The 24313-nt window shown below is 44.9% G+C and overlaps 1 protein-coding gene across 2 annotated transcripts in view; it reads left to right on the plus strand.

Annotated features, from left to right (window-relative positions):
* The window catches only part of LOC135216051 (uncharacterized), an 81513-nt gene that overhangs the window by 14004 nt on the left and 43196 nt on the right, over window positions 1-24313 (plus strand). The window contains exon 2 of one of the 2 annotated variants that reach the window (XM_064251024.1): window positions 14112-14220. The exons of the other annotated variant lie outside the window; for it this stretch is intronic. Within the exon in view, the coding sequence (XP_064107094.1) occupies window positions 14162-14220 (59 nt within the window). The 5' untranslated portion in view covers window positions 14112-14161. The remainder of the gene's footprint in view (window positions 1-14111; window positions 14221-24313) is intronic. 2 annotated transcript variants of the gene reach the window in all.

Raw genomic sequence — 24313 nt, forward strand, 5'->3', positions numbered from 1 at the left:
GGATCCACCTTCGTCACCTAAGGATCTTCCGCGCTCGCCTCGCCTCGACAAGACGTCCTAGAAGGTTCGGATGAGGAACCGAACACTTCTGCTGCTGTCTCTTCTTACAAGAAGCTTACAGAGCTACTTTTACAAGTTTTTGGGGATTCCCTTACGCCTACGGCTCCTCCTTCTCCTCACTCACTTTTTTTCAACGGCGAAGACAGCGAAGAGTTCTTCTTGTGTGAGGATGAAGCCAACTCTTTCTATGAAGAAGGCACTGAGGAGTTTTGGTTCCTGGATGGCTTCCAAAGAAGAAGCGGGGAAAACGATGTTCGCTTTTCCTCCTTCGAAGTTATCAGGACGCGCTGGTTTCTGGTACGAAAAACAGGAGAGCCCTTAGGATTGGGTCTACCGTCTTCGGCTGATTCGGATTTTTCGGCACTGATAGATTCGACAAGGAGAACTGCCCTTAACTCTGCTAAGACGACTTGGGCAATGAACGAATTGGATCCATTTGCTCAAAGGTATGTTTAGAGTGCTAGAAGTATTTAACTTCCTTGATTGGTCGTTGGGAGTCCTAGCCAAGAAAATTGAAGTGCCAGAGTCAATTTCACCAGATGATCTTATGTGTGTTTTGTCTTGTATGGACAAGTCAGTAAGAGACGGAGCGAGTGAAATCGCCTCCCTTTATGGGGCAGGCATCGTGAAGAAGAGGTCGGTTTACTGTTCCTTCTTAACGAAGTCGGTCTCCCATGCTCAGAGGTCTTCTTTGCTGTTTGCTCCTCTGTCTACTCAGTTGTTCCCGAAACATCGAGTGCAGGACATTTCGAGGTCACTTTCGGCCAAAGCCACCCAGGACCTTTTGGCACAGTCGGCAAGAAAACCTCGCCCTTCCTTCCCTACCAAGGCTAAGAAGGAAAAGGCAAGTGTTCGAGAACCCTTTCGAGGGGCATCTTCATCAAGACTCTACGTTTAGAGGTCGTAACCTTCAAGAAGGGGTAAGACTTTCGCCAAGTCTGTTGAAGCCCCCAAATAACTTGCAACGTCCTTCAACAACGTGGTGGGCGCCAGACTCTTAGAGTTTGCAGAAGTCTGGGCCCAAAAAGGGGCGGATCCTTGGACCCTTTCTATTTGATGGACGAGGTTTACCTCATTCCCTTTCCTTTCGGTTTCGAAAGGACCGCCCTTGACGGACCAATTTCCCAAGGGAACTGACGGCCAGTACAGAGACCCCATCATGAATCAAGCTCTCCATCTAGCAGTAGATCAGATGATGGAGAAGGGGGCTATCGAACTAGTGACAGACCATCATTCATCGGCTTCTACAACCGCCTTTTCCTAGTTCCGAAGTCCTCAGGGGATGGAGACCGGTGTTGGATGTAAGCGCCCTGAACTTCTTCGTAGAAAAGAAGAAGTTCACGATGGAAAACGCCTTCATCAGTGCTGGCAGCGCTTCGTCCAGGGGACTGGATGGTTTCCTTGGATTTTCAGGACGCTTACTTCCACGTACGATCCATTCCTTCCTCGAGGAAGTTTCTCAGATTCATGATGGGGGGGGAAAATTTTTTCAGTTCAGGGCTCTGTGTTTTCGGCCTCTCGACGGCCCCCCTCAAGTGTTCACGGGGATTTTGAGGAATGTGGCTCAATGGCTTCATTTGAAAGGGGTGAGGATATCCATGTACCTCGACGATTGCTAATAAGGGCCAATTCAGAAGATCGTTGTTTGAAGGACTTACAAGTAACTTTAGAATTGACGAAGGCTTTGGGACTTCTCGTCAATTTCAAGAAGTCATCACTAATTCCCGAGCAAGAGTGTGTGTATCTCGGGATACAGATGAACTCTCTGAGTTTTCGGGCTGCCCTTTTCCCTCGCAGGAAAGGATAGCCCGAGGATTCGAGAGAGTAACAACCTTCTTAGGGAAAGAAGTATGCACAGTGAGGGAGTGGATGAGTCTGCTGGGGACACTCTCCTCTCTGGAGCAATTCGTTTCCCTAGGAAGGTTGCACCTGAGACCGCTCCAATTCTTTCTTCATCGGAATTGGAGTCGTCGTTCTCAGGATTTGACGTTCTCCCTGTCGTTATCCCAGGACATCAAGAAAACATCTCTTATGGTGGACAGATCCCAACCTCTTTGCGAAGGGACTGTCTCTTCAATCACAGACCCCCAACCTGGTGTTGTTCTCCGACGCGTCGGACATGGGGTGGGGTGCAACTCTGGGAACCAACGAAGTGTCAGGTACCTGGGTGGGGGACAGGTAGGCCTGGCACATCAACAGAAAGGAGTTGATGGCTGTGTGGTTGGCTCTGAAGGCTTTCGAGCCCAAAGTCAGAAGATCGGTAGTGCAGGTCAACGCGGACAACACTACAGCTCTGGCATACATCAGGAAACAGGGGGGACGCATTCCTTCTCCCTGTACAGACAGCAAGAGACCTTCTTCTGTGGGCAGAAGAAAGAGGAATCAAGCTTCTCACCAGGTTCGTGCAGGGAGAAAGGAATGTAAGAGCAGATCTCCTCAGCAGGAAAGATCAGGTCCTTCCCACAGAGTGGACCCTTCATCTGGATGTATGCCAGAGCCTGTGGAAGTTATATGGGGCAGGCCACACATAGACCTCTTTGCCACGTCAAAGAACAAGAGGCTGGAATCCTTACTGCTCTACGATATCGGATCCAGAGGCAGTAGCAATAGATGCTCTTCTTCTAGACTGGAACGGACTCGACGTCTACGCGTTTCCCCCCTTCAAGATCCTGGGGCTAACTATCAAGAAGTTCGTTATGAGTCCGATTCAACGAGAATGACCTTAATCGCTCCCTTTTGGCCGGCCCAAGAATGGTTCACAGAGGTACTGGAATGGTTGGTGGACCTCCTTCCAAGATCGCTCCCGCTAAGGAGCGATCTACTCAGACAACCCCACTTCGACAGGTACCACAAAAATCTCCTCGCTCTCAGTCTGACTGGTTTCAGACTGTCCAAAGTTTGGTCAGAGCGAAAGGCTTTTCAGCAGCAGCTGCTAAAGCAATCGCAAGAGCGAGGAGACCTTCCACCTTGCGTGTATACCAGTCAAAGTGGGATGTCTTCAGACGTTGGTGCAAGAGGAAGAACATTTCCTCTTCCAGTACCTCTGTGACCCAAATTGGGCGGATTTCCTTATTTTCCTCAAAGGAGAATGTCATCTGGTTGTGTCAACTATTAAGGGATACCGCAGTATGTTGGCGGCGGTATTTCGGCATAGAGGCTTAAAATATATCCGATGATAAGGACCTGCATGATCTTATTAGATCATTTGAAACCATTAGCGTCCTCATGTAGTACCGAACTGGAATCTAGACGTAGTCCTAACAATTCCTTGGATCGTCTAGATTCGAACCTCCTGGCTTAGCCTCTTTCAAGGACTTGACGAAGAAGGCTATCTTCCTTTTGGCCCTAGCTACAGCTAAAAGAGTGAGTGAGCTCCAAGCTATTGAGGGCAATGTAGGGTTTAAGGAAGATTCTATGGTATGTCGTTTCTTCCAAGTTTCCTTGCAAAGAATGAAAACCCATCACGCCCTTGGCCCAGGAGCTTTGAAGTTCGTAGTTTATCTTTTCTAGTAGGGAAGAGCCTGAAAGAACTCTTTGCCCTATGAGAATTATGAAGTATTTCCTTAAGAGGAAGGAACAACTTAAGGCTAATCAAGATGTACTTTGGTGCTCCGTAAAGGACCCCACTCGGCCCATGTCGAAGAATGCTCTTCCTTTTTTCTGAGAAGCCTTATTACAGAGGCACATGTTGCCTGTAAGGAAGATCAGTTTAGACTACTGAAAGTGAAAGCTCACGAGGTGAGAGCCATCGCAACTTCGCTTGCATTCAGAAAAAAATATGTCTGTGCGGAACTTGATGGAGGCGACTTTTTGGAGATGCCAATCGGTTTTCGCAAACCACTACCTACGTGATGTAAAAATCACATATGATAAATGCTTCGCCTTGGGTCCTTTCGTATCGCGGATTCGGTGCTGGGGCAGGGAGCTGAAACTTATCCGTGTAAATTTTTTATATGTTACCCTATATTTTATATTGTTGTTTTTTGGTTGTCTGAAAGAGGTTGCAGGACGGCACCTCTTTTTGTCGTAATATTAACCCTTTGTATTTTGGTTAGGTGGTCTGGTGGGTTTTGGCTCCTTGCAGAGGTAGTGGTAAGGATCTGTTAGGTAAGCGGACAAGGTCCCTCTAACAGCATCCGACTTGGATTCTACCACAATAGGGGATCACATATCCCAGTGGTAGATCCGAGAGTCTTTCAGCATCAGTCACGTTCCTAGCTGTAGCTCTCCAGGCAATGCAGACTCAGAGATAGTATCTATGAAGTCCTTCATCCTGAAAAGGTGAGAACCAAGGTTTTTATATCCTACAACATTAGTTGTTTCCCGTCTTACCTGTATTATTGAGCTGTCTCTTACCCTCCACCAAGGGTGCCAATCAGCTAAGTATATATCTGTCAGGGAAGTTCATGTACAAAAATGATATTGTTAAACTACAATAAAGTTTTGTACATACTTACCTGGCAGATATATACGATTAATGGCCCACCCAGCCTCCCCTCAGGAGACAGGTGGAAGAGAAAAATCTGACAAGCTACGGGAGTGGTTCCTACATACGCCACCCGCGGCGGGTAAGGTAGACCACCTGACCTACCTGTCGCGTGTGCGCGAGATTTGAAATTCTGTCGGGAACGTCGGAGACTATAAGCTAAGTATATATCTGCCAGGTAAGTATGTACAAAACTTTATTGTAGTTTAACAATATCATTTTTCTTCTGCATTTAAGATTTCACCATTATTGTCATTGATGATCACTGAATGATTGCTAATATGATTATTTTGTTGTTAGTGATAAGTCCACAGTTTTACATTTTCCTTTTGGTAATTCTGCAAGCACTTTGACAAAATGCATTTCAGTATCACATTGTTTGGCAAGTGCACGCAGTTTATGCTATGTGCCTCTTTGTTTTGTATTTAAAGTGCTTCAAACCTTTGTGTTTTACAAAAATTACCCTGTGGGCATGTGTGCATAATCAGTAAAGGATTATTATTCATAGCTGTTAAATGAAGTCTTTTGATTTATTGTTGACTCCTGAGCTTGAGCCTCATCATGTTTTACATCTGCATAATTCTGTCTGAGAATTTTTTCTAGGAAATACGAACAAATAGATATGGAGCATAATTTTGAATTTGGTATGAATTATTAGTTTCATACAATCAACTTACCTGTCAGATATATACATAGCTAAGACTCCGTCGTCCCCGACAGAAATTCAAATTTCGCGCCACTCGCTACAGGTAGGTCAGGTGATCTACCGGCCTGCCCTGGATGGCAGGACTAGGAAACCATCCCCGTTTTCTATCATATTTTCTCTGTCGCCGGTGGTATCAACATTGTTGTTATTACCTCCTGACTTGGATTCATTTTTCAACACTTTGATCAGCGTTTTTTCGACTTTTGGTGACGTATTTGGATCGTGTTTTGCATTCGCTACTGTGGACTGTTTTTGGAATAACTCTTTTGGATTTTTCTCAGTATGTCTGATTCTAATGTGAGTGTGATGTGTGTGAATGTAGGCTGCAGGGTGAGGATACCGAAAGCTTCGGTTTGATCCTCACACTGTATGCCGTAAATGTAGGGGGGTGCAGTGTTCTGCTATTAACACTTGTAAGGAATGCGAGAGTTTGAATGCAGAAGAATGGAAGACTTTGACTTCTTATTTGAAGAAGTTAGAGAGGGATAGAGTTAGAAGGCTGAAAGGTGTGAATTCAAGGCCTATTGAGCCTTTCAATAATAATTCTAACCCTACTACTGTAGATTCTCCCTATAAATCTCATTCTCAGAGTGTCTTTTCGGATTCGGCATCGGAAATCGCCAATCTGAAAGCGACGATTCGAGACATGAAGTCCAAGATGGCGGACTCGAAAGGTAAGGCTAGTGATAGTGAAAATTTTAGTGAAGTGAGCCCTATCATTGTGTTTGTGGATGGGGGCGTTTGATCGTCCTGCGGCGCTCCCAGGCCTAGAACCTCTTCCAAGCTCAAACATGCCCAGAGGAGAAGGAAATAAGTCGAAAGCCTTAAGGAGGTCGGAGGGAATCCCCAACGGTCAGACGTCCCTTCAGCTAGCTTTGCTTCATGGCAGCCAGCTCAAGGCGCTATAGAAAAAGCGTCCTTCCGCGAGTGTTTTCTCGTCCTCTCCCTCTCCCTCACCTAAACGAGGGTGGAAGGAGTCGAACTTATCGAGACCGCTGAAGCGTCATATGAAGCAAGACATTGATTCTAGCCCGGAGAGCGCTTCTCGGATGACGCCCCGTCGGCTATTAAGAAGCGAAGGTGGCGTCAACGTCACCTGACGCTTACGAGGAAGTACCCCATCATGCTTCTTCCCCGAGTGATGACGAAAGGCGTCAGGCACTATACGTAGGAAAGAATCGTCAATGGAAGATCATTCCTGGCGGTTGGCAGGAACAACTGTCATCTCTTGGGTGGGAGTTTTTTAAGCGCCCACCGTTCGGAAGGACGGGTCGACCTTCCTTATTAAGAAAGTTCCTCGGTCCTCATCGCACCATGCTTCGGAAGTCGTCTTGTAGAAGTGAAGCGTCAAATCAAAGAGGAGCTTAGACGTGACGCTCCGTCCAAGATTGTGACGCCGAGTAGGAAGCCCTTAGAAAGCGAAGCGTCTTCCAAACGCGAAGCGTCATCTAAACGTCAACAAGAGACGTCATACATGACGCTCGGAGAGCGGGAAGCGTCATACATGACGTCTTCTAAAGCGCGAGAGAGAAGCCGCAGGTTGTGACGCCTTCCAAGTCGATCAGAACGGGAAAAAGGAAAGACTTTCATTCCCTTAGGCCCCTCTCCGATCAGGAGTTTGTCTCCCCCAGAAGAGGAAAGTTCTGAAAGGAGAACAGAAACTCAGGATTATCACGAGTTCGAACGAAACTCGGATGATGACGATCTTGGAAGAGAGGGCTTGTCCAACTATAAGGTGTTGACTACCCTGCTTCTGGAGGAATACGGAGACGAGTTGACTCCGGCTGCTCCTCCTTCTCCGCTGCTCGCTCTTTTCGAGTGCGAAGGTGAAGAAGACTTCGTCCTTTTCTGAAGATGAAGCCCACCATCTCGATGAAGCGGGCTTTACACGCCTTAGACGCCTGGATGAAGTCGAAGAAAGACTTAACCAGGACAGTATTTTGCATGCCTCCAGCAAGGTTAGCTGGGAAAGAGGCATATGGTACAAGACGGGGGAGGATATGGGTATCGCTCTTCCCTTCTACTACAGAGGCAGACTTTTCGACGTTAGTTGACGCTTCAAGGCGTCCTAGTCTTAATTCTGCCCGCATTACTTGAGTATTTCGGAACTAGATCATCTCCTCAAGGGACTTTTCCATGTATTGGAAGTCTTCAACTTCTTGGATTGGTCCCTTGGGTGATGTCCAAGAAAGCTCACGATTCGCAGGGAATCGAACCTGAAGCCCTGTTATGCATTTTGTCGTGCATCGACAAAGCAGTACAAGATGGATCTTTGGAAGTCTCTGCATTATTTGGAGCAGGTCTTTTGAAGAAAAGGACAGTGTAGGGCGCCTTCTTAACAAAGGCAGTCTCGCATGCGCAGAGGGCAGCTCTACTATAGCACCTCTTTCGAACTATTTGTTCCCTTCTAAGTTAGTGAAGGACGTGGCTCACTCTTTAACTGAGAAGGCGACGCAGGATCTTCTGACGCAGTCAGCTAGGAAGAAGAAACCTGCTTTAGTATCGGACAAGAAAGGACCTAGCACTTCTAACGCAGCCCTTTCGAGGTGGTCCGATCTCCAGACCTCCCGCAAGAAGGAAGGCTCCAGAGAAGAGAGGTAGGTCCGCCTTTCGTCCCTTTAAAAAAAGGGAAAATGAAACATTTCTCCTCCAAGCACCAGTAGGTGCCAGGCTCCTGCGACACTCCCAAGCCTAGACCTCTTCCAAGCTCACGAACACAGAGGAGAAGGAAAGTCGAAAGCCTTAAGGAGGTTGTGGGGAATCCCCAACAGTCAGACGTTCCTTAAGCTAGCTCTGCTTCGTTGCAGGCGGCTCAAGGGCACTATAGAAAGCGTCCTTCGCGAGTGTTTCTCGTCCTCTCCCTCTCCCTCACCTAAACGAGGGTGGAGGGAATCGAACTTGTCGAAACCGCTGAAGCGCCATATGACGCCTGACAGGGATTCTAGTCCGGAGAGTTTCTCAGATGACTCTCCGTCTTCTAGCAAGAAAGCGAAGGGGGCGTCAGCGTCACCTGAAGTGTACGCGGAAGTACCCTTTCCTTTTTTTTTTTCCCCACCGAGTGATGACGAAAGACGTCATGCACTGGACGTGGGAGAAGCGTCAAGAGAATCATTATAGCAGTTCAAGAGCAACTGTCATCTCGAACGCAACGTCGGAAGGACGTGTCGCTTCCAATTAAGAAGTCTCGTCCTCTCTTACCTGTTCAACGACAAGCGTCATACAGACGGGAAACGGCTAAACGTCTTACAGAAGCGTCTAGTGCGAGAGAGAGAACAGGTGCTTACGAGAGTTTCGTAACGCCAGAGAGAAGTAAGACGTCTTTTAGAAGCGAAGCGTCATTGGAAACGGAGCATAGACATGACGCTCCGTCCAATATTATGACGCCAAGGAGGACGCCTTTGGAGAGCTGAGCATCTTCCAAGCGCGAAGCGTCATCGAGACGTCAGCAAAAGACGTCATCCATGACGCTTGGCAAACGGGAAGCGTCATGTAAGCATGAAGAGTCTTCTAAAATTCTAGAGAAGCCGAAGCTTATGACGCCTTCCAAGAATATTAGAGCGGGAAAGAGGAAGGATTATCATTCCCTTAGCCCCTCTCCTGTTAGGAGTTTGTTTCCGCAAGAAGAAGAATGTTCGGAAAGGAGAGCGGAGACGCTTTTAGATCCCGAGTTAGAGGAAAAAAACTCGGATAACGAATATAGTGGAAGAGAAGGTTTGTCTAACTAGAAGGGATTGACTAACCTTCTTCTTGAGGAGTACGGGGACGACGTTGACGCCCAACACCACCCCTCTTGCCTACATTCGGAAACAGGGAGGGACGCACTCCATCGGTTCCTTTACGAGCTCACGGAGAGACCTAATTAACTTTGGACGTATTCACACAGTAAAAAAAACAAAACATCTCCCTGATGACAAGGTTCTTACAGGGAGAAAGGAATGTGAGGGCGGACAGGCTCAGCAGGAGGAACCAGGTCCTTCATACAGAATGGACTTTACACGAGGAAGTGTGTCTCGATCTCTGGTCTCTGTGGGGAACTCCTCAGGTGGAGTTCTTCGCAACATTTATTTCAAAAAAGGCTCACAGTGTTTTGCTCGGTCGTGGAAGATCCCAGAGCATTCTTAGGTAGATGCCTTCCCCCTGCTAAATTGGTCTCGAGAGACGTTTATGCTTCTCCCCCATTCAAATCCGGGGTTAGTAATGAAAAGTTTGTGGCGCCAAAGGAGACGAGGATGACGTTAATAGCCACCTTTTGGCCGGCCCAGGAATGGTTCAAGGAGGTGGTAGAGTGAAGCGTAGACTTTCCAAGATCCCTACCCGGAAGGACGGATCTTCTCATACAACCATCAAACCTCTTCCGCTCTCGCTCTGACTGCCTTTCGACTATCGAAAGACTTGTCAGAGCGAGAGGCTTTTCTCGCGAAGTAGCAAGCGCGATCGCGAGAGAACGCAGAACCTCCACTACGAAAGTATACCAGTCGAAGTGGAAGGTATTTAGAAGGAGGTGTAGATCCAAGAAGTTGTCCTCCTCCACTACCTCTATAGCGGAAATTTGCGGATTTCCGGCTATTCCTGAGAGGAAAATCTCATCTAGCCGTATCCACAATAGAGGGATATAGAAGTATGCTCTCGGCTGTATTCAGGAACAGAGGATTAGATCGGGCAGATAATGAAGATCTCCACGATCTCATAAGGTCTTTTGAGACTTCAAAGTATAAGGAACCAGTACCTCCGAACTGGAACCTAGACGTAGTTCTAAAGTATCTGTCATCGGAAAGATTCGAACCTCCTCATCGGGCATCGTTAGAGACATTACCCGAAAATGCCTATTCCTATTATCTTTAGCTACGGCAAAGAGAATTAGGGAATTGCATGCTCTGCAGGATGAAGTAGCATTCAGGGAGACTCAGCGATTTGCTCGTTTCAGACCCTGTTTTAGCGGAAAACGAGAATCCTACGAATCCCTGGCCTAAGTCATTCGAAGTCAAAGGCATGTCAAGTCTCGTAGGCAGAGAAACAGAGAGGTCTCTCTGCCCTGTTAGAGCTCTGAAGTTCTACCTTCAGAGAAAGCATCGAATGGGAGGCTCTAGACAAGGTCTTTGGTGCGCGGTAAAAGACCCCACACAAGACTGATGTCCAAGAATGCGCTGGCATTCGTTGTAAGAAACGTCATTACAGACACTCATAAGGCCTGTCCTGACGAACAGTTACAACTGTTGAGAATAGAAGCTCATGAAGTTAGAGCTATAGCGACGTCTCTCTTGTTTCATAAGAATATGTCGTTAAAAACATAATAGAACGGACATTTTGGAGATGCAAAATCAGTATTTGCATCATTACTTGAAAGACGTGCGTGTTTTGGACATATGAGAAGTCTTAGGTCCTTTCGTATCAGCGGATACGATTCTGGTACGGGAGCAGACACCAATCCTTAAATGTTTATACTTTTCTTCTTTTTGGATATGGTCGAGTCTCTTCTAACAATAGAGGACTTAGGCTAGCACGGGCGGCCGTCTATGTTGTTCAGTAAAATTCCTGGTTCATATCCAATTAGTTGAGTATAATTTTTTGAAAATTATGTATGTGTGCGTAGTGATTTTGAGTTACGATTGTTGTGACGAGTTCGGGGATAACTCTTAACAATCTGTAGTTCTAACGTATGGTTGGGATCAGGTGGTCGGGATTGGTTGTGTGCTCCTTCATAAGGTGTATTGTCATATAAGTGGATCAGCACCCATTGACAAAGTCCTTTTAGGCTCTGCCGAGTAAGTGGGTAAGACCCCATCGGCAGACCCACAAGAACTCTTGGCCATAGATCATATATCTCGCTAAAGTTTCTTGAGGTGATGCAGACTACTGGGCAAACACCCACGAAGTCTACCACCTATCAGGTAGGAACCAAGGTTTATTTATACCTACAACATATGTTGTTTACCTGTCTATTCCATATAGAAGCTGTCTCTTACCCTCCACCGAAGGGTGCCAATCAGCTATGTATATATCTGACAGGTAAGTTGATTGTATGAAAATGATATTGTTTATGTTACAATAAAGTTTCATACATACTTACCTGGCAGATATATACAATTAAAGGCCCACCCAGCCTCCCCGCAGGAGACAGGTGGAAGAGAGAAAATATGATAGAAAACGGGGATGGTTCCTAGTCCTGCCATCCAGGGCAGGCCGGTAGATCACCTGACCTACCTGTAGCGAGTGGCTCGCGAAATTTGAATTTCTGTCGGGGACGACGGAGTCTTAGCTATGTATATATCGCCAGGTAAGTATGTATGAAACTTTATTGTAACATAACAATATCATTTTATTTTTGGTTTCAAGTGGAGGGACAGGTTTCTGTACCAACAATGGTTTTTCATAGGCAGGATGGGGTAAAGTTTTTGTGCTGGTAACTCACCTGAATCCTATGTTGGAAATTCTTATAAAAAGTTCTGTTGGGCAGCTCATAGTATTCTTGAGGTGCACATTTCAAATATTGTGTAATGCCTTACAACCAGCCAAGAATTTGGAAGCTGTGGTTGTTACTCATCATGTTTAAAAATAACTGTGACTGTTTTAATGTATGTTTCATAAATCATTTATGTAGTGCTTTTCTTCTGAGCACAAATCTGCATATGTCGACTTGGAATTTCCTCTTCTGAACTTTTTGAGGACTAGTTCAAAGATATCATAAGAATGTTTAGAGTGTTCACAGCATTATACTAAAGGCTTACAGAGGACTCACTGAAGTGATCATCACTTATCATTTAAATGCCTGAGGTCAGTGCAGTCATTCTTCTGATAGGAATAACTGTTATGGATATAACGATGAATGATGACAGAGACATAGGCCAGGCTTCTTGGAAGACTTTAAAATTGTATTGTGATTCTGGTGGGTTTTGCCGTATTGTACATAGAACCACTATGTGATACTGATTACGCACAGTTGACTCATAAAGATAGTAGAAAGAAAGATCAGGTAGATTTTAGGTAACCAAAAAACAGTGGTGGTGTTTATTCAGCATTCAAAAAAGTAAGGGATGTCCAAGACAGAATGGTGCAGTGCTGTTAAGCCCCCTTAAGAGGAATCTGCTAGTTATTGAAGACTGGAAAGACATAGTGTTAGCCTGTGACAGAAAATATTACCTTACTGCACCTTTACAAAAAAAGACCCTAGTCAAATCCCTATATGTATAAACTGGCATATCACATCCACTTTTGAGAAAAAACCAAGTACGTAGTACTAATCACCAAGGTTCCCAGGTTCATACCAAGGTGAGGTTATTATATTGGTATGCATTTTTATTTTCCAAAGCTCAGGCAAATACCCCCCAGAATGGCCTTTACATTCTGTGTTGTGACTAACAGCGCTAATGGGTTAAGCTGATACACCTCTTTATAGGCCTTAGGATTTATGTCCTTCCCCTCCTGTGGAGTCTGCTTTGTGCATCTCTTTACTACTTTATCTACTGAGATTGATGATTGCAAGGTTGTTGTATGTTGATCTTGGATTGACCACTGTACCCCTTCAATGGTCTTAGCTGGATTTATATAAAATACAAGTAATTTTTAATGTAAAATTGCCTTCTTATCATATGTTCTTCAGAATAGGTTAGAGTTGCTAAGTACCTTTTATTTCTTGTAAAGACTCCCGTCAAAAGTGCAAACCAATAAGCAAGCATGTTAGAATCTAAAATCAAGTTGTAGACCTTTTTCATAGACCTAGTCAGTAGTATGTAAAGCTTAGGTTATGTACAATAAAAAGAATTTTTATTATTTTCATCTCAGATAATTTTTCATGTTCAGTGTAGTGTTTCATAGATCAGGTTGTATTGATTTGTGCATTCACCAAAAAAATTAGAATCCAAAAAACTTTAGAAGTAAAATAAGGATTTTAAAAAACGTTTGCTATTATTGATAGGATTTTTTTTTTTTTTTTTTTTTTTTTTTTTTTGTGTGTGTGTGTGTGTGTGTTCCAGCAGTGTTCAGAAAACATTGGGAGAGGATGGTTTGTAATTTTGCTTGGTCCTGTCTCTATGTAAAATTGTAGGTGCCACTCCTTGCACTTCTGAGAATCAGAAATTGCTATCCATTGTGAAAAGAACAGGATGGGTTAATGCATCAGGATCGCAGGTAGATACAAAAATTTTAAAGGAATTGTGAACCCAAAAACATGGTCTTTGTCTGATGACATCCAGCTGGGAGGCTGGGTCTCAGAACAACATTGAAATGCTTGAAGAGCCCAGGATTATCATGGAAGACAACATAAAAGACCAATAACTACTGGGAAAGATGAAGCCCAGCTATTGGTCTAGAACAAACATTAAAAGCTGAGAAACATATTTTGTCTTGATTATTTTTTCATTTTAACCCTGCATTAAGTCCCCTCCCCAACGTGATGGCACCAGAGAGGAGTGATTTTGCAGCTCCCCAGCCCCTTGGTTATTTGCATCATTGATTGCCATCATGGTGCATGATCACATTCTATTGTCTGTATGTTGAATAGTAATTTTTTTTTAAGGTATCATGACTATGGATGTACAGGATTGCAAAACATGGCTTCTGGAATTTAACCCATAATGGCAGGTGTAAGCAAAATCGGAAACATCTGTCAGTCAATGTTTACTGAACACTCATAAATACCCAGTGAGTTGCTAGAAGAGAAAGAATTATATTGTTCCCATCAAAAACAGCAAATATTCTGAGAAGACTTAATTTACTTCTAAGTTTCATGCATTCCAAGATTTTTGCGGTGATTGTAGCATGATCCTGATATAGTACTTCTATGTTCTTTACCATAGCATGGCTTCAGATATTACATAGCATGGCTGATTTTATTTTAAAGACAAACACACTGCTTTTGAACAGCACTGATCGTCTTCCCAGGAAGCAGAACCAGTCTCCACATCTTCACTTGCATGTCGGAACGCCAGTACGAAATGCAGTACTTGGGTGAACCTGCAGCCCATTGCAAACTGTAATTACTCAGATTTATACTTTGTTTCTGATTCATTGTTCCATCTTTTCTTGTATATGCATGTTATTATATTGTAGATGCTGTTCTAAGTTTGCTTTTACTTATTGTTGATGTTTCACTCAAAGATTTTTTGTGAAAGATAGATTCCTTAAGGGGTAAGCCATACCATCGTGTAGTTGTGAGTTGAAATGTGAACAATTCAGTGGTAGGTTCTTCATTGCATTGTTGCCTGTATTGGTTGTGCATGTGACAGCATGTTGAAATCCTTTTCATTTGAAACAAGGAAGTCATGTTTATTTCAGTTTCCATTGAGAATTGCAGGAGAGTACTATACTATTGGATATTTACTATAAAAAAGGGTGACTGATTTGCTGGAAATTTTTTCATTCTTTCTCAGAAAAATAGGAATGCTTTAAGGCTGTAAAAGTTGACTAAATTATTATTAACTATTGTAGCATTTGTTTTAATGCAGACATCTGTAAACCTGTGCTGTACTTATTCCATATAGGCAGTCCCCGGGTTACGACGGGGGTTCCATTCTTGAGACGCGTTGTAAGCCGAAAATCATCGTAACCCGGAACATCATCAAAAACCCTAAGAAAACCTTACTTTTAATGCTTGGGGTGCATTGAAAACTATGTAAACTGCATTCTTATTGCATTTTACATAAAAAAAACTTCAAATATTGATTATTTTGCATTTTAGGTGTCATATTTCATCTGCCAGATCAGCGTTGTAGGCGTCGTGACCCTGGAAATAATTTCTGAGAATATAATTGAAAAGCGCCTTAACCTCAGAACGTCGTAAGCCGAACCCATCATAACCTGGGGACTGCCTGTAGTATTATTATCGTAGTATGAAACAGATAAAATATAAATGAAATTACTTGTACGTATATGTATGCCTCCTTTAGCTTGTTATTCTATTTAGAGAAAACTATTGTGCTGACTTTGTTTGTCTCTCTGAACTTTTTTCTGTTTGCATTTTTCTGTCTGTCCTCAGATCTTAAAAACTATTGAGGCTAGAGGGCTGCAAATTGTTATGTTGATCATCCACCCTCTAGTCATCAAACATACCAAATTGCAACATTCTGGCCTCAGTAGTTTTTATTTTATTAAAGGTTAAAGATACCCAAATGGTGCATTCAGCAACGATATAGGACAGGCCACCATGAGTGGTGGTTAAAGTTTCATGGGCCACAGCTCATACAGCATTATGTACCAAGACCAACAAAAGATAAATATATTTCTGGGCTCAGCTCGTGTCGCTGCGCGAAATATCCTTTAATCTATTATTTCTAGGGTAAATGTACTAACACATACCAGAGAATAAATAAAATAAAGAAAAAGGTCAGTATAACTGACTCGCTCACCCTCCAGGAGGGTGTCGGTATGAACACTAGGCGAGTGAGACCACTACCACGAGCCAAATGCCAATAGAAATCTCCCACTACAAAATCCCTCCAAGAGGGGAGCCGACCCACAGAGTGAGCAGCTCGTACTACTACTACTCCATCCCATGCTGCCGACTGCTGCGCCTCTGGTGGCCATCCTTTCAAGTTAGCGCACACGAGCGGTTGTGATATTTTTCTCTCTGTGTTTTTTGTGCCCTTTCATTGGATTTTCTATTATGGAGCGTGCAGCTATCGCAGCAGCTAAGTTAAGTACTCAGTATTTACGGTTAGTTGGTTTTTTTCCGGCCCCTGAGACAGTATTTGCCGTTTTTTTTAAGGGTAGGTATAAAAATACGACCTCGGGGTCGGAAGCATGGCAGCATGGTTCTGCCTCGTGATGGGTTCGTTCTTGGTCTCCCATACCTAGAACATCCCTTATTTATCTTCGCTCTTTATGATTATCCGCTTTACTTAGGGTACGGTCTACTCAGGTTTGTCATGCATGCATGTATTTTACCTTACGTAGGCTTCTTCTATCCAGACCCTAGTCCAGGTTCTTAGTATCGGCCTCTGACTAGCTTTGAGTGGTAGACTTGCCTTCGGGTTAGTCGTACACTCCTGGATTTTTTCTCCTGCTATATTGTTTTCTTTCTTTCATTTATTTATTTATATAACTGTATATTTTATTATTGTTAGGTTAGTTAGGCGTCTGGCTTAGCCTAGGTCCTGGCTCGGTTTGAGCCTATACTACCGCTCATCAGTTCGGTTGCTTCCCTATAGCATCTCTCTGATCAGTTGGTTCGGCCCAGTGGGCTTATTTTGCCTCCGCTTTTCAGTTCAGTATGCTTCCCGATAGCATCTCCCTGATCAGTGGTTGTCCTAGGCTTAGTTGTCGTATTTGGTCTTACCGCCTCGTGGTCACTTCGTGATCACGGGCAGCCAGACGCCTGTCCAGTCATTCTTACCCCCCCCTCCCGCTCTTCATAGTGTCGGGCGGGGGCGGGTCGGTCTGCCCATGCTCGCTCCTCATACCGAGCCTGCCTCCCTCTCTCCCCTCAGGCGGAGGGGCTAGGGAGTCGGGACAGACCAGACTGGTCTCGACCTCTCGGCTTCTCGGTCCGGCCGGTTGGTACGGAGTGGGGGGTGTACTGGCCTTGCCCACCCTCCGCGCTACCTTGTCGCTGCCTCCGGGCTAGCTTGAGCCTGTATGTCTTCTCGCTCTTTCCCATCTTACTAGGGCTCCTTCCTGATCGGAGTCCTGGTATCCAGCGGAAAGTTGTTAGTCCACCCAGTAGGGTGGACCGGAGCATACAGTGGGTCTCTACTAACCTTACCGTTTTGCTGAGTTACTACACTCCGCTACGCACTGGACTTAGTCCGGTTTGTGCTTGTGTGTTAGGTTTAAGTTATCTTTAAGTTATCTTAAGAAACTTAAAAACCATCCCCCTCCTTACATATCTTACGGATATCTCCGGGATTATAGCCTATTCAGGCGATGCAGGGAGGGGTGGGGTATGCAACAAATTTTTTCCGAGCTCCGGCATGCATCGGAGCTCTTCTGTCCTTTAAACTGTAAGTGATGTTTTTTAAGATACTCATGTGTCTCCCCCACTTACAGGCCACCAACGGTGAGCATCCGGGCGGATGTTCCGCCACACTTCAGGAGCCCTGTGGACACGAAGTTTGCGGTCCCATGCTCCATGCGCGACTCCGCTCGGGGACTCCAGGTCTGGTACCATGAGACGTGTACCATATGTTACGATCTGGTGAGCCAGCTTTTGGAAGGGGTAAGTTTTACATCTCCAGTAGCTGCTCCGCTTCTTTTTTAGCGCTAAGTTTTCATCATATTAACTTAAGGCAATTAATTTAAGTTATACTTTAAGTTTTAGTTTTAAGTGATTCTTAAATCTAAACTACGCCCTCTCTTCCAGGCTCCGGCGGTAAGAGATACCGCACTGGCTACCCTGCGGGCCTGGGTCGGCGGTTTGGGTTTGGGAAAAACGCCGCCAAGGGACAGCCCTACATCCTAGAGAAACGGTTGGCATTACTAATCTTCCCCAGGAGGCAAGAACGACAGGATAACGTCGACCCGATAGAAGCGGATCCGACTATCGCCTTCATCCAACAACAGCTGGCCACCTCATTAACTGATCAGGACCAGGATATCTCTACGGATGTCGCGACCCTAGATATTAATGTTGAACCTATGGTAGGTATAGACGACCTGTTGGTCGAGGTAGGTACGGTGGACACCCAAGGGTCACCCTGGGCGTAACTGTTTCTTCTACTCCTGCAACCTCTCCATCCTCCAAGGCTTTACGGGTGACGAAATATATTCTCCTCCTGGTGCTTCGGTTAGAACCTAAGGTCAAGTCTAAGGTGATGGACTTTGACTAAGAAGTCGTCGTCGTCTAAGAAGACGACTTCGGCTCATCCTCCTCCGTAAGTCTCCGGCTGGGAATCCCGGAGCATCCAGGTCTAAAGCTCTAGCTCCGGCTCTAAGTCCTCGAGGAGTAAATCCTCCAGAGAGAGATCTCGCACTCCGGCAGAATCACCAGTTCCGCTACCTTTGGTTCCGATTCAGAGCCTCCCCTCCACCTCCGCAGCAGCTCCGGCTTTGGACTCCAATGCTGGCCTGTTGCAACAGGTGGGGGACCTGGTTGGGTCCTTAAAGAGTAGCATGGAGCAAATGATCTCTCGTCTGTCGGACAGGATTACTTCCCAGGACTCCATTATAGCCGGGCTGAGAGAAGCTCCTCTAGCCTCTCCTCCACTGTCCAACACGAGTGGATCCCAACTTCCTCCGTATGACTCACTACCTCAGTTCTCTATGAACAATCCGTGGAGAGTAGCGTCATACGCCCCCTTCCAGGACGGTCTCATCTCTATACCGGAATTTGGGACTCGAAGAATAGAGGACTTCGAGTTCTTCCCGGAAGACCTCCAGCCTCCGTTCATAGGCTACGCAAGGCTTACGCCGTCGGCTATGGTGCGGGACGATAAGGTACCTAAGGAGGACAGTCCTCTACTCACGGAGACCAGGCTCAGAGAGAATGGCTCAGGTGTTTAGAGGACATGGATTGTTCTAACACCAAGATACAACCATTTAAGAGTCCCTTTACCATTTTTACAATGGATGAGAGTATCCCGCTCCCGTTCCTAACCAAGATCGCGAGGTCGACCATCCCAGCGGCCCAGAAGGGGGAACCTATACCGCAGTTGAAGGAAGCGGATCCCACTTCTCCGTTGCTCCCCTCGGTTGGAGAATTGTGGGAAGACTTGCCGAATACATTCTCAGCTGGCAAACTCAAACCGGACTGTGCTATGGAGCAGTTTGGTGAAAAGCTACCCAGGCTCCCAGATAGCCTTATTCAGGCTGAGTTTGATGCAAAATCGCGTCTAGCCAGATCCATCAATTTTTCTATGGCTTGTCTGAGGTAGCTACCATGGCTTATGGATCAGAACCGATTTTTAAGCTCATGACCAAAGCCCTGACTCAAACGGTACAGTCAGATATGTTTGAGTTTGCCACTGCTCGGACGAATTGTAGGAAGCATGTCCTACAAGAGGCAACCATTCGGCATGAACCGAATAGGTTACTCTCGTCTAGCATCTGGGGAGGCAGATCTCTTCCCAGAAGCTATGGTTAAGGAGGTCCAGTCAGAGGCTACCAGGTTAAACCAGAGCTTAAGGATCGTTGGGGCCTTTCGGCTAAGAGGAGGCAAGACCGGACTCCTAAAGGTAAGGGACAAAAGAAAACCCAGGCGTTTCCAACTTTACCAGAAGAAGCAACTACGCTTTCCTCAACAAGTTCCAACAGTACCGTTAGTGCAGACAGCCCAACCCTCCACTTCTAAAGGTCAATCACAGCCAATTTATGTGATATCCCCTCAGCCTCAGCCCTCACCTCTTACGCCATCTCTCCAGCTTACAATCAAGCCTTCGAGAGTCAAGCTTCTCAGAAGTATGACCGCTCGGGTAAGGGAGGTAGAGGTAAGCGTTCCTTTCGTGGGAGAGGATCGGGAGGCCCCTTTAACAGGGGAAAGCACTTCAGAGGAGGCCGAGGCGGTTACCAGAACCAATGAAGAACTTCAGGTAGGGGGGAGGCTGTTTCACTTTCACCACCGGTGGAACTTCAGCCAATGGGCTCAGAGCATAGTGTCAAAAGGTCTGGGTTGGAGCTGGTTGACGAACCCACCTCCATCCAGACCTTTTCCCGTCAACTTCCTTCCAAGGAATTGACAGAGTACGCAGACGATCTCCTTCAAAAAGGAGCTATAGCAAGAGTCAAGAGATTAAAATTTCAAGGTCGCTTGTTCAGCGTGCCAAAGAAAGGCTCACAAAAAGAAGGGTAATCTTAGACTTGTCCCGCTTAAACTTAACCATCCGCTGCGACAAGTTCAAGATGCTCACGATCTCACAGGTGCGGACCCTACTTCCCCGTGGGCCGTCACCACCTCTATCGATCTTACAGACGCTTACTATCATATCCCTATTGCAAGACACTTCCGTCCGTATCTGGGTTTCAAGATAGGAGACCAGACATTCTCCTTCAAGGTAGTTCCATTCGGACTCAACGTGGCACCCAGAGTGTTCACGAAGCTAGCGGAAAGTGGTAGTGCAACAACTCAGATCGCAAGGGATCATGGTAGTAGCGTATCTCGACGATTGGTTGATCTGGGCCCCATCAGTCGAGGAATGCAACAGAGCTACTCTGAAAGTGATTCAGTTCCTGAATATCTAGGCTTCAAAATAAACAGGACCAAATCAAGACTCACTCCAGAGTCAAACTTTCAGTGGCTGGGCATTCAATGGAATCTATCATCCCACACTCTGTCGATTCCATCAACCAAAAGGAAAGAAATAGCAAAGTCAGTCAAGCAATTTCTAAGTCACAAACTAGCGTCAAGGAGAGCCCAGGAAAGGATCCTGGGTTCTCTCCAGTTTGCATCAGTGACAAACGTCTTAATGAAAGCCAAACTGAAAGACCTAACCAGAATCTGGCGCTCGCGAGCAAACGTCAGGTCCAGGTACAAACTATCCTCAGTGCCTCTGATTCTAAAGAATCGACTTCGGCCATGGGCGAGAGTCAAGAATTTATCAAGGTCAGTACCCCTTCAGTTCCCTCCACCAGAGGTCACCATCCACACAGACGCGTCCTTAAGCGGCTGGGGAGGGTATTCCCAGTCAAAAAGGTTCAAGGGACTTGGTCACCTCAGTTCCGTCAGTTCCATATAAACGTACTGGAGGCAATGGCAGTGTTCTTGACTCTAAAAAGGTTACGACCCACCCAAGTACTCCCACATAAAGCTAGTCCTGGACAGCGCAGTGGTAGTACATTGTATAAACAGAGGAGGCTCCAAGTCACGTCATCTAAATCACGTCATGATAGCCATCTTCTCCCTGGCAGACAAGTTCAGTTGGCATCTTTCCTCCACTCACATAGCTGGAGTAAGAAACGTCATAGCAGACGCCCTATCCCGATCAGTACCCCACTAGAGTCGGAATGGTCACTGGACAACAGTTCGTTCCAATGGATCCTTCAAAGAGTCCCAGGGCTACAGGTGGACCTCTTCGCATCACAAGCGAACCACAAACTACCGTGTTATGTAGCCCCCAACCGGACCCTCTGGCCTATGCCACGGACGCCCTGGCTCTAGACTGGAACAAACTGGGAGAAGATTTACGTCTTCCCTCCAGTGAATCTCCTCATGAAAGTATTGAACAAACTCAGGACTTTCAAGGGTCAAGTGGCTCTAGTAGCCTACGCCCCAGACTGGCCGAAGAGCAACTGGTATCCTCTAATTTTGGAGCTGGGCCTTCGTCCTCTTCAGATCCCCAGTCCAAGCTCTCCCAGTCAGTACAAATGAAGACTGTGTTCGCTTCCATCAGGGATTCTCAAAACCCTAACTTTATGGATTTCATGAAGTTTGCGGCAAAGAGAGATGCGAATATTGACCCTCAGAATATTCTATTCTTGGAATCCGATAAAAGGGATTCGACTTTGAGGCAGTATGATGCTGCTGTCAAAAAGTTAGCAACCTTCCTGAGAGATTCGGATATTAGAATCATGACAGTTAATTCAGCTATATCCTTTTTCAGATCCTTATTTGAAAAAGGTTTAGCAGCTAGCACGATTACGACAAACAAGTCAGCTTTGAAAAAGATATTTCAATTTGGATTTAACATAGACTTGACGGATTCCTACTTCTCGTCTATTCCTAAGGCATGTGCTAGGCTTAGGCCTTCTGTAAGGCCTACGTCAGTTTCATGGTTCTTAAACGATGTTCTAAAACTGGCTTCCGAAACGATAATGACACATGCTCGTTTATAATGCTCTTAAGAAAAACCCTATTCTTATTAAGCTTAGCTTCAGGAGCAAGAATTTCAGAACTGTCGGCTCTATCCAGAGACCCGGATCATATTCAGTTCCTTCCCACAGGAGAAGTCCTACTTTCTCCGGAACGTAGCTTTTTAGCAAAGAATGAAGATCCTTTGATGAGGTGGGAACCTTGGAAGGTACTACCCCTTCCACAAGATTTATCTCTTTGCCCAGTTACAACCTTACGAGCCTTTCTGTCTAGGACCTCCTCATCTTCGTCGGGTCCCCTCTTTAGGAGGGAAAAAGGTGGAACTTTATCCATTAAAGGCATCAGGCAACAAATCCTGTACTTTATTAAGCAAGCCAATCCTGACTCTTTCCCGAAAGCACATGATGTCAGGGCAGTAGCCACCTCAATTAATTATTTCCAACATATGAACTTCGATGAGTGAAAAAGTATACTGGATGGAAATCGCCGACAGTGTTCAAACGTCACTACCTTAAGTCCTTGGAAGCTCTGAAATTCCCAGCAGTAGCAGCGGGTAACATAGTTTCCCCTGACTCTAACTAGTTTGTAGTAGAAGATTCAGTCCTCCTTTCTACCTGCCTCACCCAAAAGTTCGTCTATTCCTACCTGGTTCATTTGCATTCACCTTGTGTCTTAGCTGCTTTTGTGATAGTGTAGTGGGTGCCCCTTATTGTCTGGTTAGGGACACTCACAAATGATTATACACATTGATCTCATGGATGTTTCCCCTTATTTTTATGCTAGGGGATACATCATATTATAATGATTACGGGTTTTGTATATTAAGTCATATACATTCCTTTATATATTATTATTGTTGATTGTTTTTATTAATTGCTATTATACTTTTGATACATGCTGTTACACAGATAACATTGATCATGTAATAATTTTACCTGTACATATGTAATTACCTTATGTTTACAAACATGATTAGATTTAAGGGTAATTTAAGCATATTTCTATTTTTATACCCCTGTGTATATGTATCTTTTAGCAATTATAGTATATTCTTATATATTTTATCTTTTATTTGAGACCTATTCTGATTTATTTTATTTTTATTCTCATTTTATTACTTTTGTTTACAATCTTGTGCTATTTCTCTGGTACGATTTCGCGCAGCGACACGAGCTGAGCCCAGAAAAGGGATTTTGTTTTGACGTAAGGAAAAATCTATTTCTGGGCGATTGGCTCGTGTCGCCAGCGAAATCCCACCCTACCCATCCCTTCGCCCAAGATTGTCTGCTAACTTCAGGATGGCCACCAGAGGCGCAGCAGTCGGCAGCATGGGATGGAGTAGTAGTAGTACGAGCTGCTCACTCTGTGGGTCGGCTCCCCTCTTGGAGGGATTTTGTAGTGGGAGATTTCTATTGGCATTTGGCTCGTGGTAGTGGTCTCACTCGCCTAGTGTTCATACCGACACCCTCCTGGAGGGTGAGCGAGTCAGTTATACTGACCTTTTTCTTTATTTTATTTATTCTCTGGTATGTGTTAGTACATTTACCCTAGAAATAATAGATTAAAGGATATTTCGCTGGCGACACGAGCCAATCGCCCAGAAATAGATTTTTCCTTACGTCAAAATCCCTTTTTTGGCGACCTTGATTATATGCTGTAGTGGCTGTACAGAAAACTTAATTGCACTGAATATTGTTACAACTATTACTCACAGTTCCAGAAGTCCAAGACATTGAAGTCTTTCTTCATGTTTGGAACATTTAGATCTGTTTGGTTGGCCACTGCTTTGTCTAATGAGAGATTGATTGAAATTTGTATTTTCAGTTAGTACTATTTAGGTTACCCATGCAGACCCCTCCCTTTGTATATTAAAAATGTCTTGCTATAAGGCTGTTGAGCAGTCTTATGCAGAGATGTTTTTCTTCATGTGTGGCAATCACTACCTTTGTCACAAACAGTTAACAACTACCCCTTTCTATGCATTTTGGTCTACCCTAAATACACTGATTTTATTTTTTGCTGACTTCTTTTGATTTTTTTTATGGTGAAGATTTACAATATGGTTTCATAGTTTTATTCTTTTCTGTAGCATTATCTCTGACTCTTCATATCTCGAAAGAAGCTTCCTTGACCTAGCAGATTTTGTTATTCCTGAAAAGAAGAAATTGGATGCTGCCTCCATGAGCATTCACATCTTGCCTCATCTAGTGTCCATGTTATATAAAGGCTCTAGGATCATGGTCTCTTTTTTGGCAGAGATTGGCCATCCGTAGAATTTAAGTTGAGTGTTAATTGAAAAATCATGCTCAGACAGGTAATGTTCAAATGGAGAAAGTTTTACACCATTGTTTTCTTTAACTTATATTTTGCAGTTTGTAGGCTAACTCTT

The sequence above is a fragment of the Macrobrachium nipponense genome, chromosome 6 (assembly GCF_015104395.2).
Source record: "Macrobrachium nipponense isolate FS-2020 chromosome 6, ASM1510439v2, whole genome shotgun sequence".
Classification (NCBI taxonomy): Eukaryota; Metazoa; Arthropoda; class Malacostraca; order Decapoda; family Palaemonidae; genus Macrobrachium; species Macrobrachium nipponense.